This window comes from Python bivittatus, unplaced genomic scaffold (genome assembly GCF_059951505.1).
Source record: "Python bivittatus isolate LINGU-HERP-01145 unplaced genomic scaffold, Pbiv_v1 ctg000200_np1212, whole genome shotgun sequence".
NCBI lineage: Eukaryota > Metazoa > Chordata > Lepidosauria > Squamata > Pythonidae > Python > Python bivittatus.
Window position 1 is genome coordinate 5329867 of NW_028277040.1, and position 16361 is coordinate 5346227.

General features: G+C 39.5%; 1 protein-coding gene and 1 long non-coding RNA gene across 7 annotated transcripts in view; one reads left to right on the forward strand and one right to left on the reverse strand.

Annotated features, from left to right (window-relative positions):
* LOC148216527 (uncharacterized) overlaps window positions 1-16361 on the forward strand; it is a 75022-nt gene that overhangs the window by 38480 nt on the left and 20181 nt on the right. The gene's annotated exons all lie outside the window — the stretch shown is intronic.
* The window catches only part of NRP2 (neuropilin 2), a 188339-nt gene that overhangs the window by 15493 nt on the left and 156485 nt on the right, over window positions 1-16361 (reverse strand). The window contains exon 16 of one of the 6 annotated variants that reach the window (XM_088135635.1): window positions 2740-3788. The exons of 4 other annotated variants lie outside the window; for them this stretch is intronic. In XM_088135635.1, the coding sequence (XP_087991761.1) occupies window positions 3667-3788 (122 nt within the window). In that variant the 3' untranslated portion in view covers window positions 2740-3666. Of the gene's footprint in view, window positions 1-2739; window positions 3789-8522; window positions 8896-16361 lie in introns of those variants that run through there. One more of the 6 variants, XM_088135636.1, reaches the window with a different exon arrangement.

Here is a 16361-nt window from a genome sequence, read left to right on the forward strand (position 1 = left end):
CTACAAAAATGACATGGAAAAAGATGTTACACTGGGCATACAAAAGAAATTAGCGGATGTTTTAATAATTAAAAGGGACATACAAACAATAAACCAAGAAAGTGACCTGGATAATTTTTCTATATTGATGAAGGTTGGGAGTCACTTCTTCATATACAGTATTTACTTTTCCTTTACTATATCCTTATTTTTCTTTCTTTTCTTTTCTTTTTTCTTTCTATTCTTCATGTCTTTCCTACTTTTTTTCCCTTTGCACCTTTTACTCCGTTTATTTTTTTCTTTCTTTTACTCTGTATTTGTTTTTACTATTGTAACTATAATCTTTAATAAAATTACTTGGAAAAAAAGAGAATCTTTTGCATTTTCCTTCTCTTTGTCATTTCAATTTGTCAACTTGTTGTATAAATTGTCCTCTCATATATGCATCCCATACTACCTTTATGTCTGTGCCTTTATTTAAATTGATCTTTAAAAATTCTTTTAACTCCTTTTTGCAGTCCTCAATCACTGATTCTTTTGGAACAGAGTCTCAATCTGCCTTCCCTCTTATATGTCAAAGTCACTGGGTTATGATTTGAAAATGCTTTTGGTAATATCTCTGTTAGTAGAGATATTGTTACTTTTGAACTGGTTTTCAATTGGTATCTTTGTTGGTTAAAAGTTAAAATTATTCCAATTTATCCCAACAAAATGGTATCCTCTTCTGCTTGAGTTTATCTGTCAAAAATGTATGTTCTTTTCTCTTCCAGAGTATTCTGATAGATATTTCTTTCAATAAAATTACTTCTGAGTTATTTATCTTTAATTTAGTATTAAAATGTTGTTGTAGAACTGGTCTCTTGTCTTCTTCCTGACAAAGTGCACAAGTATATCTCTTGGTATTTTCTTATTTTTGCATATCTTGTATTAATTCTATACACTTTGTCCACTTCTGAATCCTCTTAATCCCATTCCAAAAAATTTGTTAAGGATTCCACACCATTTTCTCTCTAATGTCTTCACCAGGTTCCTCTGGAACTACCCTCAGTCTTAAGCAAATTCTTTCTCCCTTACTTCCTGTAGTGCCACGTTGTCTAAGTCCTTTTCCATCTTTCTATTTATTATTTGTCTTATTTTCCAGAATTTCTATTTCTTCTTTAATTCTTCACTCATCTGTATGATAGATTCTTCCAATTTTTTATTAATCTTTTCTTCCATAATTGTAAATCTTTCTTCCCTTCTCTCTTCCAGAGTAGTCAGGTCTCTTTTGACTGATGCAGTTACTGATGTAACATTCTTCCCTAATTCCTCAAACATTCTTTGTAAAGACTCTGGAGTAATCCCTTTTTTAATTATCTGTTGACCTTCAGTAAATGATCCTCCCTGTTTCTGTAGCCTTTGCTGCCTTTCTTGTAGTAGCCATTTTTTTTCTTTTTAATTTGTAATTCAAAAAAGGAAAGATGAAAAAAAGAGCCATTTTTTCTATGTTCCACTTAATAGCTCTTTAGTCTCTATCATCACTTCATATAACCATAATCACATGGTCTTTTGAAACTTCCTATTTCCTTTCTTTCTCAACTTATCTCTTTGTTTAATGAAGTTAGCCATTCTCAAAGAGAATTTAAACAATTCTCTTTCCCATGGAGGTATGTTTTATTTAATTAATTAATTCAAAAGTACTTTATTAATAAAACAATACTCCAAATTTAACTGTCCCCTTAGACCATTTTTAACTTTTGTAATCCAAACTCCTGGCAAGCTTTTTGCTTTTAAATCCTTTTAGATCCCTACTATTATTTTCTTACTCCATATTTTAATCCTTCCCACAGGTCGAAGGTACACTGGTTTTGGGCTCTCCGCTGCGCTGAAGGTCTCTTTTCACTTTAAATTCTTTTCATTTCATAAAAGTGCTTTAGAAAGTGGATTGGGCAAACCCAGTATCCTTTAAACAGGCTTTGCCTGCGGTTAGGAGTGTGCTGTATCCTCCCATGGCTCCAGGTGCTCTACTTGTGAATCATCAACAGGTTTCCTCTAGATCCTGCAGGCTTCCTTGCAAGGAACTGTCCTCTCGAGCTTGAGTGGGCAATCTCATGGCTTTCTCCTTGTCCAGAGAAACTCTGTTAGCTCAGGAAAGGCGCCTGGCTGGCAATCTTTGCCTCAGCGTCATCCTCACATTGTGGAGACATGTTAGTCTGCCATGTTTCCACCTGGAAGTCAAAACCGGTGGCACAATAAACCACTTTAGGAAATGGGCCTTCTCACCAGTGGCCCCTAAATTATGAACCTCCCTCCTTGAAGATTTACAGATCCCCCCTCCCCCAGTTACAATACTGACAAAAGCTCTGAACATCCAACTGTTTTAAAGAGCTTGGTGTGTTTTATTGGTTATCTGTTATTTTATTGATTTTTTAATTGAACTTGGTAAATTCCTTATGCTGGCTGAAGTTCATTATATTGGATATTTCTTAATGTTTTATTTCAATACTATACTGCTGCATGCTTATTGTTATGCTTTATTTTGTTTGCTGTTGTGGGAGAACAGATAATGTAATACTATGGCAGAATCTTCCATTGTTTCACTGAAAGCACTAGATGGCACCAGTTCTTATTTCCTTCCAAACAAGAATACTACAATTTCAGAAAGTAGTCCCTACACTATCAGAACTTTAATCATTACACAGCATGAAAATTTCTTCCCTTCCAATGAGTCAGTATCAGAAATCAAACATGACTGTCCCCATCATAAGAGGAATAATCACTGAACCTATAGACAGGTCAGCCAAGAATATGCTTTCTCAATCATATTGTCATATACCTAGTGACATTACAGTGACTTGCTTTGTGACAAACATTATTTTTGCAAGGCTTCTCCCAGAAAGGGAAATGCTCTGTTCTAGCTTTAGGGATCCCATTGGAGTTCATTATTAAATAACATGTAAGGTAAAGACTGAAAGTAGGAACATGCCCTTCACAATGGAATCTGGAACAAATGCTTCTTATTACTTTGTGGTAAACTTTGGAAAGTTCACTTCCAAAAGTTATAGAAAGCAAAGAGTCCCTTATAGGAAGTAATTTTGCCTTCCTTAATCACAGCTGGAAGCAGAACTGAGTGATGAAAAGATTTTTTATTTTTATTTTCAACCAACAAAACAAAACCCAAGCTATATAACATTTGCAGGAAGTAATTATTTGAAAAGTGAGTTCATATTTCTCAGGCTCCTACAGGACCAGCAGATCAGATACACACATCTGGTATCAAGAGCTGAAAAGTTGCCAAGATGCCTCTTGGAAACAGAATCAAGCCATCCAGCCTTATTGATTAGGCTGAAAATTGGGAAAATGAACCCATGAAGTGCTTGATGTGCTGGTTATCCATCAAGAAACCATAGCATTCACTCCTGTTACCAAGAGCTCATGCTCACATCCCTTTTATTGTGATATGAAGACATCTCACTGTTTTTAAGAGACACATCTTCACGATGCCTTCTTGGTGTCATCCCCAGCCTGCTGTGGAGAGAGTCTTTCATGCTTCTGCTGTTAAAGTGGTATTTTCCTTCTCCTCCCAACACAGATCTTGCCTTACAGGCAATTTACAACACTTCAGTGACCAGCATCTGTCAGTGACCTCAGTGATCAGCTCTTATTTGACACTCGCATGTATTGCAGGTATGCCCCCTTCTTGCCTGATTACTGGTCACTGTCTCTAAGGCCACATTGGATTGACTTGCATGAGACGCTGGACACCTGCCTTGTGCAGCCCTTTATTTTGACATGGGAATCTACTGGAGCTTCCCAAACAAATGCCGCATCTGAAAATTGATAAACCAGTGTTAAAACTCAAACAAAGCAAAACAAAATCATCTGACAAGTTGGGAAGGTAGCATCAGGGGAATGGAAGAGGCAGTGAGAAGAGATTTGTTGATCCCCCTGCTAGTTGCATTCCAACTCACAGGTTGTGTCCTTGAGCAACTGGAAGATTGAATTTTAAAAAAAAATGTCCATGGGTCTATCTCCTGGAAGACTGACATTAAAAAAAAAAAAAAAAAGATTTGGTGGAGTGCCCAAACTCCATCTCAACTCAGTTATTTGTTTTTAACATGGCCTGCCCATCTCTTGGAAGATCAACATTTATTTGTTTTATATAGGAATATTGGTCTCACATCCTCTCACTGGGTACTCTCTTACTCTATATCCATTTTGGCTTGGCTAAAAAAGAGACTGAATACCTGGCTTGCATAGGGTTTTTTTTTTTAAACAAGGTTATCAATTTCCCAAGAGATCAAGTCCTATGAGGAAAACCCCAAAAACCGAAGCTGGAAACATTTTCTGTTTGACTGGTTGATGTGGCACAGAGAAAGACAGCAACTGGAAGCTTCCACCCACCATCATTACTGAAAGTGAATAGTGTTTCATTTTCCTGCTGGCCACACATTCTGGAGAGGTATTGGTGATTGTTTTTCCTATTGGCAGGGGTGACTATGTCAGAGGGGAAAGAAATTCAGGGAATCCACTAATCGCTGCCCTGAAACTATCCCACATTAATCTGTAAGGGCAGCACCACTCTCTGGCCTTTTGCTAAAGCACCAAAAAGCTTGGTCATGGGCAATGCAAATTAGGTCAATGTACTTTTATACCAACTCAAAGACCAGAGGATTGCACATTAATGTGGTCAAGAGGAAGTGCCCTACGTGGAAGAAGTTAGCAGAAAAAATAGCTAATCTCTAAAACTAGTATTTCTGAGGTTTAATGGAAGAGGACATTGTGTGCTTAATACTCCTCCTCCACAGATTAATGGGGATTCAAAAATGCTTAACCTTGTCCTCTTCCACGTGACCTTTCTCAGAAATATTGGAGGAAAATGAAACCTGGTTTGTATGTATGTATTGTGCTTGTACATATGTATTTATGGGAACAGCAGCTTGATCAGCACATCTCTGCTAGGTCTATTCCAATCAGACAAGCACAAGACCCTTGGTGGCCTGACATGCTAATAGACAAGGGTCAACTATCTTTGTGGAAGATAACAGTCATGTCACTGTTAGGCTGGGTAAATGCATTCTTTCCATTTCTTATGTCTCCTTCAGTTTAGTCTTAAATATAGCCCTGTTGCTGAAATAAGGCACAACATATACCTCAGATTTCTCTGTTATTCTAATAGGAATAACTTTTCCTAAAAAAAAAAAAATTCCAATACTGCAAGTGATAATTGGCGCATGGAAACAGATTTTTTGAGAGACCTCTCATGCTTCCAAATGGAACTTCTGGTTTTGTTCATGGCAGAAAGGATGCTATACAATGTTGGCTTGTTGATTCACTAGAAGAGAGGATCCCCTCTCCTGTCACCTTAGACTTCTTCTATCCTTTTTGGTCTTTAGGAGCAGCCATGTAGAAATCTGTTAACCAGGGCAGCTGTTTACGATATTGTAATTTTCTTTTGTCTGTGATTTGTTGGGGGATGCAGCAAAAACTATTTGAGTATCAAATAATCAATGTTCACTCTCCAAGCCTTCTAGGAAGAAATCTGCATTTGAATAAAGAGAACATTTATATAAAAATCTATTTACTCTTCTAGCAATGTTCATGCTTTATTGATACTGCTGGTGCTTTTGCTTGATCAAAATCTTTATTCTTCATATTCCCATTTCCTTTCCTATATAGTCTATGACTCCATTTAATGAGAATTTTAGAGGGCTTGGGCAATGGCAGGAGTGACTTATGGTTTGGAGACCATGCCGATCCCATTTCAAATAAGCATATCTCATGATTTTATATTGCCACTTACCATTGTTAAATGTAACATCCCTTCTTCACTGTGATAGTAGTCTGCAACTCTTCATTTAAATGTACAAACGATGGCTATTTGACAAGAACTACAATTGGTATTCCAAAGGTAGCTGTTGGGTTTCTCATTGCAATATTCTTTCTGTATTACTCTTGTTGCCAAACCAAACCACTAACTGAGCACAATGTGAAACCTGATCACTGGAGAACAGAGGCAGGGAGGAGTCCTTTTAGGTCAGGGTACAATTATCCTGTGATGCACATATTTCCATTGCTGTCTTACATCATGGTTTCCTCTCTAAATAAAAGAGCACTTCCTTCGCTCAGCATGATCCAGAAGCCAGGAGAGGCAGAATGCTTGATAGAAAAGCACCTTAATCCCATTGGCTTTAGAAGAACTGACAAGTCAACCTGTAGTACTGCCAGGTGGAGCTACATTGCTTCCATTGGCCTCAACACAGCTATCCATGTGTATACACAATGATTCAGAAGTCAAAGCCGGCATTATTACATAGGTGGGCATATTACATAGAGAAATTATTTGTTTATTGGCTTCTTTCAGAATCTGGAAACCATAAAGAGTTATTATAGCTTGGACAACAACTTCTGTAGGCAGAGACCTTCCTAAATACAGGCTGAATTCAAACTGAATGTCAGACCTTGGGGGAAATTAATGACATAAAAGCCATTGTAACTGGCTGATTGCCTGTTTCATCCATTTTTCTCAGACCATTAGAAGGATAGTACAGATCCTGAAAAAGCCACTGGGTTTGAATCAAAGGACACAATGACACATCTTTAGCACCATACAGCCAGCTGCTCAAGATGGCTTGAAAAAAGTAGGGATAAGGGACAGCATCTTTACAATAGAACAGTATCCCCTAACCTGGGGCCCTACAGAGGTTTACACCTGCTGCTCCCACCCAAACTCTGTTCTGGCTGGGCCTTCTAGCTGTTGTAGGTTGGGGAAGGCTGGGTTAGAAGGCTAATTGCTCCAGTCTTTAAAAATGTTGGTGTGAGAGATGGGTTGTGCACAGACACTGTATTGACTCTTAATGGGCCCTCCCCCTTAAATCAGAAATGAGACTGGTATTGATTGTCAAAGGCAAACTGAATATTTCTGGCTACCATGGAGGTTCATTTCATTAAAAGATTCTGATTTTCAATCCACAGAGATGAGGCAAAAAGAAATAAGTATAGTAATTCCTTTCTTCTAATTCTTCTATTTTCTTCTAAAGCTGCTGCAGAGAACCTCGGCTTTTCTTTACAGCAATAATTCTAGAAGAGGTAGTGTTTAGCACATACAGTAGTTTTCCTTGTCTAAATCCTATTTCCAAAGCTTGAATTAGTTTTGAGGGTCATGGAGAGACAGGTACATGCAATCCAGTTTTTCCCCAGCGCAGAGGTGAACAACCTGCAGCTCCAGACCCCTTCCTTGGAGCCCCTAGCATCTCCTCTGTCTCTTATTGCTGAAAATTGGTGAAACTATTTTTAACATGTTGAGGCAGGAGACAATGTGAAAAGGGTAATGTAACTCCTACAGTAGACTTACAATCTTTTGAAAAATTAAGAAATCCCCTCCTAACCAAGGAAAAGATAGCTCTACACCTTTTGCAACCCTGTCCCACCTATGGTGCCCCTTGGAATCTCAAAACAATGTCAACTGTGGCCATGGGCCACTAAAAGTTCACCATCCTACCCTACAGCCTGAAGCTGAAATATAGATTGAGAAGTAATGGTAGGAGTTAAATATACTGTGTGCTAGCATTGCTGGTTAGATCCAAATAGGAGCTCCTTGCTACTTTAAGTAAAGAGGAGCAAAGATATAATTTTAGATTATGATTCTGCTACATTGCAACAGGTCCTTACACACTGTGCAGTTTCAACTGGAAACTGAAAAGCTTTCCTTCTGGGTCTGAAGCAACTGCTTGCCTCCCACGACCAATCTGGCATTAAAGTAAGTCTAAGGTAGGGTTGGGTACCACCCTTGGGCTGCCAGTAAGCCATCCCTCACTTGGAAAACAACAACTTTGGTCTTTATGTTCGTTTATCAGGGCTGAGTTCTGAGCTACAGAATAACAACTGTCATAAAACATACTATTTTATTTTGTAAACAGCAGCATATAAATTCTAATAACAGTAATGATGACTCCAAAGAAATATCATTTTCTCCCTGATCATCATTCCAAGTAATGGTGCCAATCTACTTTCCACTATGCCAGGAATATGCTATGAATAGGATTTATAGCCAGTTCTCATCATAGCGGGACAGAAGACCCATAGTACGTTTCCTTTATCCAGGGTGGTCCAGGATATTTGCCCTGACACAATATTTATGCACCGCATTGGGATGGAAGTGCAACTGAGGCTGTGCAAGAGTTGTGACTTGAACCCTTCTCAGGCTCTTCTACTCAGTTTCGTGACCAGTGATGTCTTAAGATGAACATGCACTTTGTTGACCACACTGGGCTGGTTTAATGTGGTTAGGTCTTTTCTGTGTGGTTATTCGGTCAGTCTAAACTCCAGCACAGACGAGAAGTTCAAGCAAAAAGTAAGACTGAAGCAGTAAGTCTCCTAGGTTTAGCGTTTCGGTTCTGCTTGCTGAATATCCTGGGTTGAACCACATGCCTTTATAATATGCCCCATTCATTGGAGACAAAGATCCTATTTAGCCAATGTAGAAAAGAGGTTGCCTCAATACCCTTGTTTATGCTTATTAAATCTTATGGTATTTCTGATTAGTGCTGTGCACTACTTGGTCAATTAAGATTGGAACAGTATACATAAACTATAAATTTAACAATTGTATATAAAATAAATAGCCAATAGTGTTTGTAAGAGCTGACAAATTATTTTTAATGCAGACTGCTACATCTTCTAATATTTAAACTCATAAACTCAAAGCAAGCTAAGTGGTAAATATACCATTATGGAGGGGTGGGGAACTATATGAAAAATGTTTAAATCTATACAATTACTTTAATAAAATATACTAGGGTGTTCTAGAGATAAATTGTCTCAATGATTTACAGCAAAGACTTAAGAAAGACAATTTTGCATTAGCAGAGGAACAAACATTTGGCACCAGCCTTACACCAGGAAAGCAAAGGACTCTTGTCATCTCCTAAGAGAACCCTGTGGGAAAAAACTGGAGGAAATTATCTTGCATTAGGAGGCATAAGAAAAAAAAGCTGACACACCATCGCTATCCTTCAGAACTGCTAATTACAGATGTTTACTTTCCAGATTGCATTAGAGTTCAGAGAGACCAAGATGCACACATTTTTAAAATATCAGGCCAACGCCAGAGTTTTAACAGCATCTGCAGATACCTTTGGTTCCCACCGCCTATTGTCAATTGATCCAGCTGCTGTACTTTAATATTGGTAGAGCAGGTAGACCAGTGTTGTCCAAACTTGGCCACTTTAAGATGAGTGGACTTCAACTCCCAGAATTCCCCAACCAGCATGGCTGGGTGGGGAATTCTGGGAGTTGAAGTCCACTCATCTTAAAGTGGCCAAGTTTGGACAACACTGAGGTAGACGTTCGAAAAGCCAAAGCTTTTCCAGACATGCAGATACAGAGACAATAATGATAACATCAATGAGCAATAATTGCCTGCAGCCTGTTATTAGGGTATTAAAACTACAACTCCATCAGGACATATGAACAGACAGAAGAGCTCAGGGGTTAGGGGCTCTTCTTTTTACCACCAAATTTTCCAAGAGATTTCAGATTTACAGATACACCCACACATTTTTCTAGAAATTCAGCACAGAGCAGATAGTATCTCAGCTGGCATCTTTATCTAGGGAGGAGACTGAAAGCCAACAACTCCAAGGCAACATTCTCAAAAATGGGAACATTTCACATACAAGTTTGTCAACTAGACAAACAAAGCTAAATAATCTGAACGCATGACTGAGACACTGGTCCCAAGAGAGGGACTTAGATTTGTTAGGCTCTAAATAATCTTTTGGAGGAAGAATGGGCCTGTAGAAAAAGGATTTGTTTACCCAGATCAAAATAGAGTCAGACTACTGGCACTCAGTGTCCAAAAGCTAATAAGACATCTTTGAAACTGAATCCTAGGAAAAGCCAACAGAATCTGGAGGGCTTCCAGAACAGGTTGAATCATTCTTGGGCAGAGAGGGTGAAAAGAGATTTGACTGCCAAAGGGCAAGAAAGTTGAAATGAGCCAAGAGAATACAGTAAACCATGACAAATCAGGCAAAGAGGCAAAAATACAGGGAGGAAAGCATCAGTGGGAGACATTTGGAGGAGCACATTGATTAGATGGATGTTGGCTTAGGTGTTAGATGGGTTGGAACATCTGTCCTGAGCCAAGATGGAGGAAGACGACAGAATGCAGAAAGCTGTGGAATGTTAGAAGCAATGGAATATGGTCACCTTTGAGTACATTCTCTGTGGCCTGATTTACACTTAATATAAAGACAAGACATTTTTAGTTAGTTGAACTAACTTTATAGGCTTGGGTTGGACAGAACTCTTGGATTGAGGTGCTGGGTGATGCTGCTCAGATGGCAAAGAGCTCAATTCAAGCAAACCAGAAATCTTAAGGGGAAAATTCCTTCACAGTATTACTGAGTGACCACACCAGGCCACCAAACAAATTATGACTGTGGGCAAGCTACTGTCCTGAGCTTGAGATGAAAAGAGAACTCAAAGTTGAAAAATTAAGGTCTTTCAGGGATTCTTAAGGGTTACTTACCATCAATTTTTTCTATAGCAGAACAGTCTGTGAGGCAGGAAAAGGAGGATGACTTTCCCAGAATGGTAGCCTGATGGCTAATTCTTGGCAATTTTAGGCAGGGCTAAGGAGATCATGTCTGAAACTCTCAGGAGCTGCTGCCAGTAGCTGCCCTGGTATAAAGCAGCTGCCTGTCTTCTGTCTATCCAATGAGCATCATAGCAGTATTAGGGTTTAAGCCCGAGAGATGCATCCAGACAATGACTGACTCCATGATTCTACTCCAGGTGCAACTACGCATGAATTGGATAGCACTGCTGCTGTACTGGCTTAGCACATTGGTATTTAAATGATCAAGTCAGTGACAGAAACGTCCCCCATCCCCACCATAATTCTGACATTTTTAAAGTCCCTGCTGCCAAATGGAAATGCTTTGGACAGAGCTTCACACAAAACATAACTTCTGATGTCAGCTTGTCAGCTTCTTGGTTCTGTTGCGTACTGAAACAGCCCATACCGGATGATCTTTTCTGACCATTAACGTTTTAGTTTTGGACCCCAGAGTGCCAACCACTGGCAAGGAAAGGGCTGCAAGTTGCAAGAAGGACCAAATCCAGGGAAGGAACCATCTTTTACTCCCAGTCTTCCCTATTTGTCCCCTTCAGTTGGGTAGGATGATTATACCCTCAGTAGAGCCACTGCTTGGGAAGGCTGATCTAGCACCAATTTTTTTTTTCACTAGTAAAGTTCTTGCTCCCAAGCAAAGATTGTCTCCAATTCCCCTCTGTATTCCAATTAACTGAAGATATTTATTGCTAATAGGCATTTATTGTAACCAAAACGCTCATTTATATTACAAATTCTGTCCTAGCTTTCTGTTTTACACAGAAAACAATATAACCTGAACTATCTGGTGATTTAAGACTTATATGGAAATGTCCTTAGACTCCTGAGAGTGAGAAGACTTAATTTATCTATTATTATGTTGTTGGTTGCAACAGTCAGCCAGATATTTATACTGGGTTTGGCATTTTTATCAATCTATTGAGTCCTTCCCGAGGACCTAGGATAGGTAGATGATGTTTGATGGTGTTAAAGGTATCGTCAGAGGATGTAAGCTGTTCCAAGTAAAGCTGCCTTTTGCAATTGACTGATGGTGATTTTGTCAATGCCCATGGTGTTCACGTGGTGCTCCAGATGTTTTGGAATTGCACCTAAGGTGCCTATTACTATTGGTACTATCTTTGCTTTCTTTTGCCATGGTCATTCTACTTCTATTTGCAGGTCTTTATATTTTGTGATTTTTCTCCAGTTCTTTCTCTTCTATTCAGCTGTCTCCAGGTATTGCAGTATCCACTATCCAGACTTTTTTGTCTTAGCAACAATTGTTAAGTCTGGGGTGTTGTGTGGCAGGTGCTTGCCTGTTTGAATTTTAAAGTGCCAGAGCACTTTAGCTTCTTCATTTTCTATGACTTTGTCTGTTTTGTGATCCCACCAGTTCTTGCTTGCAGGCAAATGGTATTTCTTGCAGATATTTCAATGCACCATTGCTGCTACTTTGCCATGTAGCAAAGTAGTTTGTAGTTTGTAGTTTGTAGTAGTAGTTTGTAGTCTGTAGTAGTTTGTACTTTGTTTGTAGTCAGTCTGTGCGATCTGCTTGCAGCAGCTAACTAAGTGGTCCACTGTTTCTTCAGCTTCTTTGCAGAGGCAGCATTTGCTGTCTGTTGCTGTCTTCTCAATTCTGGCTTTGTATGCATTTGTTCTTAAGGCTTGATCTTGTGCAGCCAGAATTATCCCCTCTGTCTTTTTCTTCTAGTTTCCTGCTCTTAGCCATTGCCAGGTCTTGATATTATCTGCTTTGCCTGCTAGTTTTTTTTGTGTACTGGCCATGTAATACTTTGCCTTACCATGTCTCTTTTCTATTCTTCATTTGGTCTTTCTTGTAGGCCAGTTCGGGTTCTTCAGTATTCAGTAAGCCTTCATGGTGTACTGGCTTCAGTGCTTTTCTTCACTGTCCTTCAGATATTCTTCCAATGCCCTTTTTTCTTCTCAAATGTCTGGTGTACTTGTAACATTCCATGCCCACCTATGCTCCTTGGTAAGTATAGTCTGTCAACGTCACTGCGTGGATGAAGGGCATGATTTATTGTCATTATTTTTCTGGTCTTCCTATCCAGGGTGTCTAGTTCTGCTTGAGTCCAGTCCACTATTCCAGCCATGTATTTAATGACTGGAATTGCCCAGGTGTTAATTGCCTTGACGGTATTTCCTCCAATGAGTTTGGACTTTAAGATCTTCACTCTCACGATGTATTCACTACTAACCTTCTTCTTAACTTCAATGTACTTGAGGTTGTCAGCTTGAAAGATGCCCAGGTATTTGTAGTGATCTTCATCCAGACTCTTGATGTTATTTCCATAGGGCTTCTTGATTCCTTCAGTTTTCACTATTTTCCCCCTGTTGATGGTCAGGGTGGCACATTTGTCCAGTCCAAACTCCATTGCAATATCTTGGCTGTATATCTGGACAGTGTTGAGCAGTGATTCTATTTCAGATGGTGTTTTTCCATATAGCTTCAGATTGTCCATGTAAAGGAGGTGGGATAGCCTGGCAGATGTTTTTGATGTTTGATAGCCACGGCCTGACTTGTTCAGTATTGTTGACAGAGGAATCAATGCAATGACAAACAGTAGTGGTGATAGTGAGTCCCCTTGAAATATTCCTCTCTTGATATTAACCTCTCCCAGTCTATCACCATTGACCAGCAACTATGTTTACCATTGTGCCATTGATCTTTGCACAAAGCTTCTGGTGTTTCTACTGACTCCTGTTATTTCTAGGCACTTGATTATCCGATCATGTGGCAGGGAGTCAAATGCCTTCTTGTAATCAATCCAAGCTACATTCAAGTTGGTCTTCCTTTTCTTGCAGCTTTCCAAAATCATCTTGTCAATTAGGAGCTGATCTTTTGCCCTTCTGCTATTTGGGCAGTTTCCTTTCTGCTCAGATGGAAAGAGCTTGTTTTCAACTAGATGCTCTTGGACTGCATCAGGTACCACACCAGTTAGCAATTTGAAAGTTGTTGGTAAGCAGATAATTGGCCTGTACTTGCCTGGTGCTGCCCTTTTGTTGGATCTTTCATTATCAGGTAGGTTTTGCCACATGTTAACCAATCTTCAATTTCACCTCCTTGCAGTATGTGGTTAAACTGCTGGGCAATGAGTGGGTGCAGACCAGTCAGATGTTTCAAACAAAAACCATGCAGTTCATCTTCAGCTGGTGCTGACCAATTCTTGATCTTTCTTGCCCTTTTCTCCACAATTTCTGCTGTTATTACAAATTCTTTAATTTCAGCTTCGTTTTTATTCTTATCTACCTCCTTTATCCAAGCTACATTCTTGTTGTATTTATTTGGGGTGCCCCATAGCTGCGCCCAGAACTGCACTGTTTCTTCTTTTACTGGTTCACTGCAGTCTTTTCATTGATGGATTGGTAGAAACATTTCTGATTCAACTGAAATTGGAGATTCTGCCTATAATGTGCAATTTGAGCTTCATATCTGCCAATCTTTTTGGCTATGGCTGTTATTTGCTGCTTTATTATTTCCAGGGCTTCTTTGATCTTCCTTGTTTCTAGGCGATATTTCTTGATCAGGTATTCTTTGGTCTTCTTGTTCTTCATCTTATTTTCTTTCATCTGTTCTAGCTTGCTTGCATCTCATCTTAGCATGTTGATCTTATTTTCCAACCTGATCTTCCATTTTGGTGGTGCACTATTTGGCTTTTTTTCTTGTTTCTTGATTTTGCATCCAAAGTATTCAGTTATAACTGCAGTTGTGCTGTACATTAGTTGGTTTGCTTCTTGCAGTGAGCTGGTGGTTATATTTGATATTACAGTATTGGCATGTTTTAATACTTGTGCTAGCTGTTTCTTTGTAACAAGGTTCAATGCAGGCAACCTTATTCTGTTCTTTTTGTGCTGTTCTAGATGCTCTGTTATTCTTTGTTTCAATTCCTCTTGTTTTTTTTTTTTTTAGTTAGAGGGCTTTGTTCTTTCTGAGTAGAAGGCAGAGGAGAGGGTGCCTGGTTTGGGAATGAAAATGATTCAATAACTTCCTCTACTGCCAACTCCCCCTAGTTTGCCTCTACAGTCTGAGCTACTTCTGGCAAGCTTCAATTTCTTTGCCCTGGGTAGATCTTTGCAGTTCTTCCAATTCTACTTCTGTGAATACTTTATTTTGTATTATAAATCTACGTTGAACTGCTAGCCTGTTATTTCTGATTCTGGATGTTCTTTCCAGAATTGGTGCATTCTTTTCAGATATCCTCTTCTTGTTGGACTTAATTTGTAAGAGCAGATCATTATTTGTTTTCAGTCTTTGTATATTTGTGATGGGTAAACAACTTTTTGCTCAGCCAACAGTCCTGAGTCCTGTAGCCCACTTGTCACCAGATGTCCAGGAACTAAAACACTTAGTACAGTCCTTGTTGATCTCGATAATGACCAATCCAGTATGAGTTTCTATAAATTATGTCTCGCCATATTGTTTATGGGACAGGCACTCTTTGTCTGGCTCCAATGAGACCTGTCCAGTATGGTTGAACCTTTGGCATAGTTCTCATCCTCCTCGGAGCACACAAGCCCCACAACCATGTCAAGGTAGCACCTCACTGGGGGTCTATTATTATTATTATCATCATTGTCATCGTCATCGTCATCGTCGTCATCATCATCATCATCATCATCATCATCATCCCACATTAAAAGCCAGGAGGAAACATTAAAGCTGCTTCATGTGTGACATTTGGAATGTATGCCTGTATTCTTATGTGCTGAAAAAAGGGAACATTTGGTGTATTAAAACATGTGTTTGGCACCACAGGGAACTCCTGATCGGTTGTGACTCCCTGCAGAGCTACCCAGTAATGTCTGCTGTTTTTGCGATAGCTTCTCCTGCCTCCCTCCTTCTTGGCTCTGGCCCATCTGCTGGAGCCAGAGTTCTTATTTTGCCTCCCAGCACAGAGGAAGGATTGGGGGGGGGGGCAAGGGGACAACTTGTGGGGCTGAAGAGCAGGACAGAAGTCCTGGGTACATCCATTTTCTCATATTACAATGACATAAAGACAGGCACCAATCTAGCTATATTTCAGCAAGCATATTCCCCTCCCCTAATATATGAGGTAGCTGAAGCCAGCTAACTATAGATGATGTATTTTGGGGCAGTGAAGCCTAACCCACAAACCATCTATCCTTCTATCTTACCTCAGATACGAACAGAAGCTGTTGTCTCCTAAGGTTTTAGTGGCATATGCTACCAAATGGGAAACAAACTGCCTTCTCTCTTTGTACATGTTTGAATGCCACAGGTGTTTTCAAACAGATGTTCTGGAAAGAAGGGAGGGAAGTGGGGACTTTGAATGCCCTCAGTACCAGCTGTTGACATTTCTCTATTCCAGGAATTTTTCTATTCTGTTTTTAAAGCAATGCTTATATCTGATAGCTGACAGCCAGTTTGGTCTAGTGATTAAGGTGTTGGACTAGAAGTGGGGAAACCTTAAGCACAGAAGTCAACTGGGTAACTTTGGGCCAATCACTCTCAGGCCTAGGAAGAAGGCAACAGCAAAGCACTTCTGAAAAATGTTGCCAAGCTAACTGCAGGGGCTTGTTCAGAGAGTCACCAGGAATCCAGTCTGACTGGAAGGCAGATGTATCTGATAGCAGAGTACATCTAATTTCTCAATTTAATCCTATTTGCTATGAAAAACTTGTCTAATTTTTAGCCTTCTTTGTTCAAATTTCATTTTGCCTGAATAACCATGTTAGTCTCTTACAGGATCTTAAAGACAAGCCCATTTATTATTGCAGAAAGTTCCTTGGTCACAGTGTATTT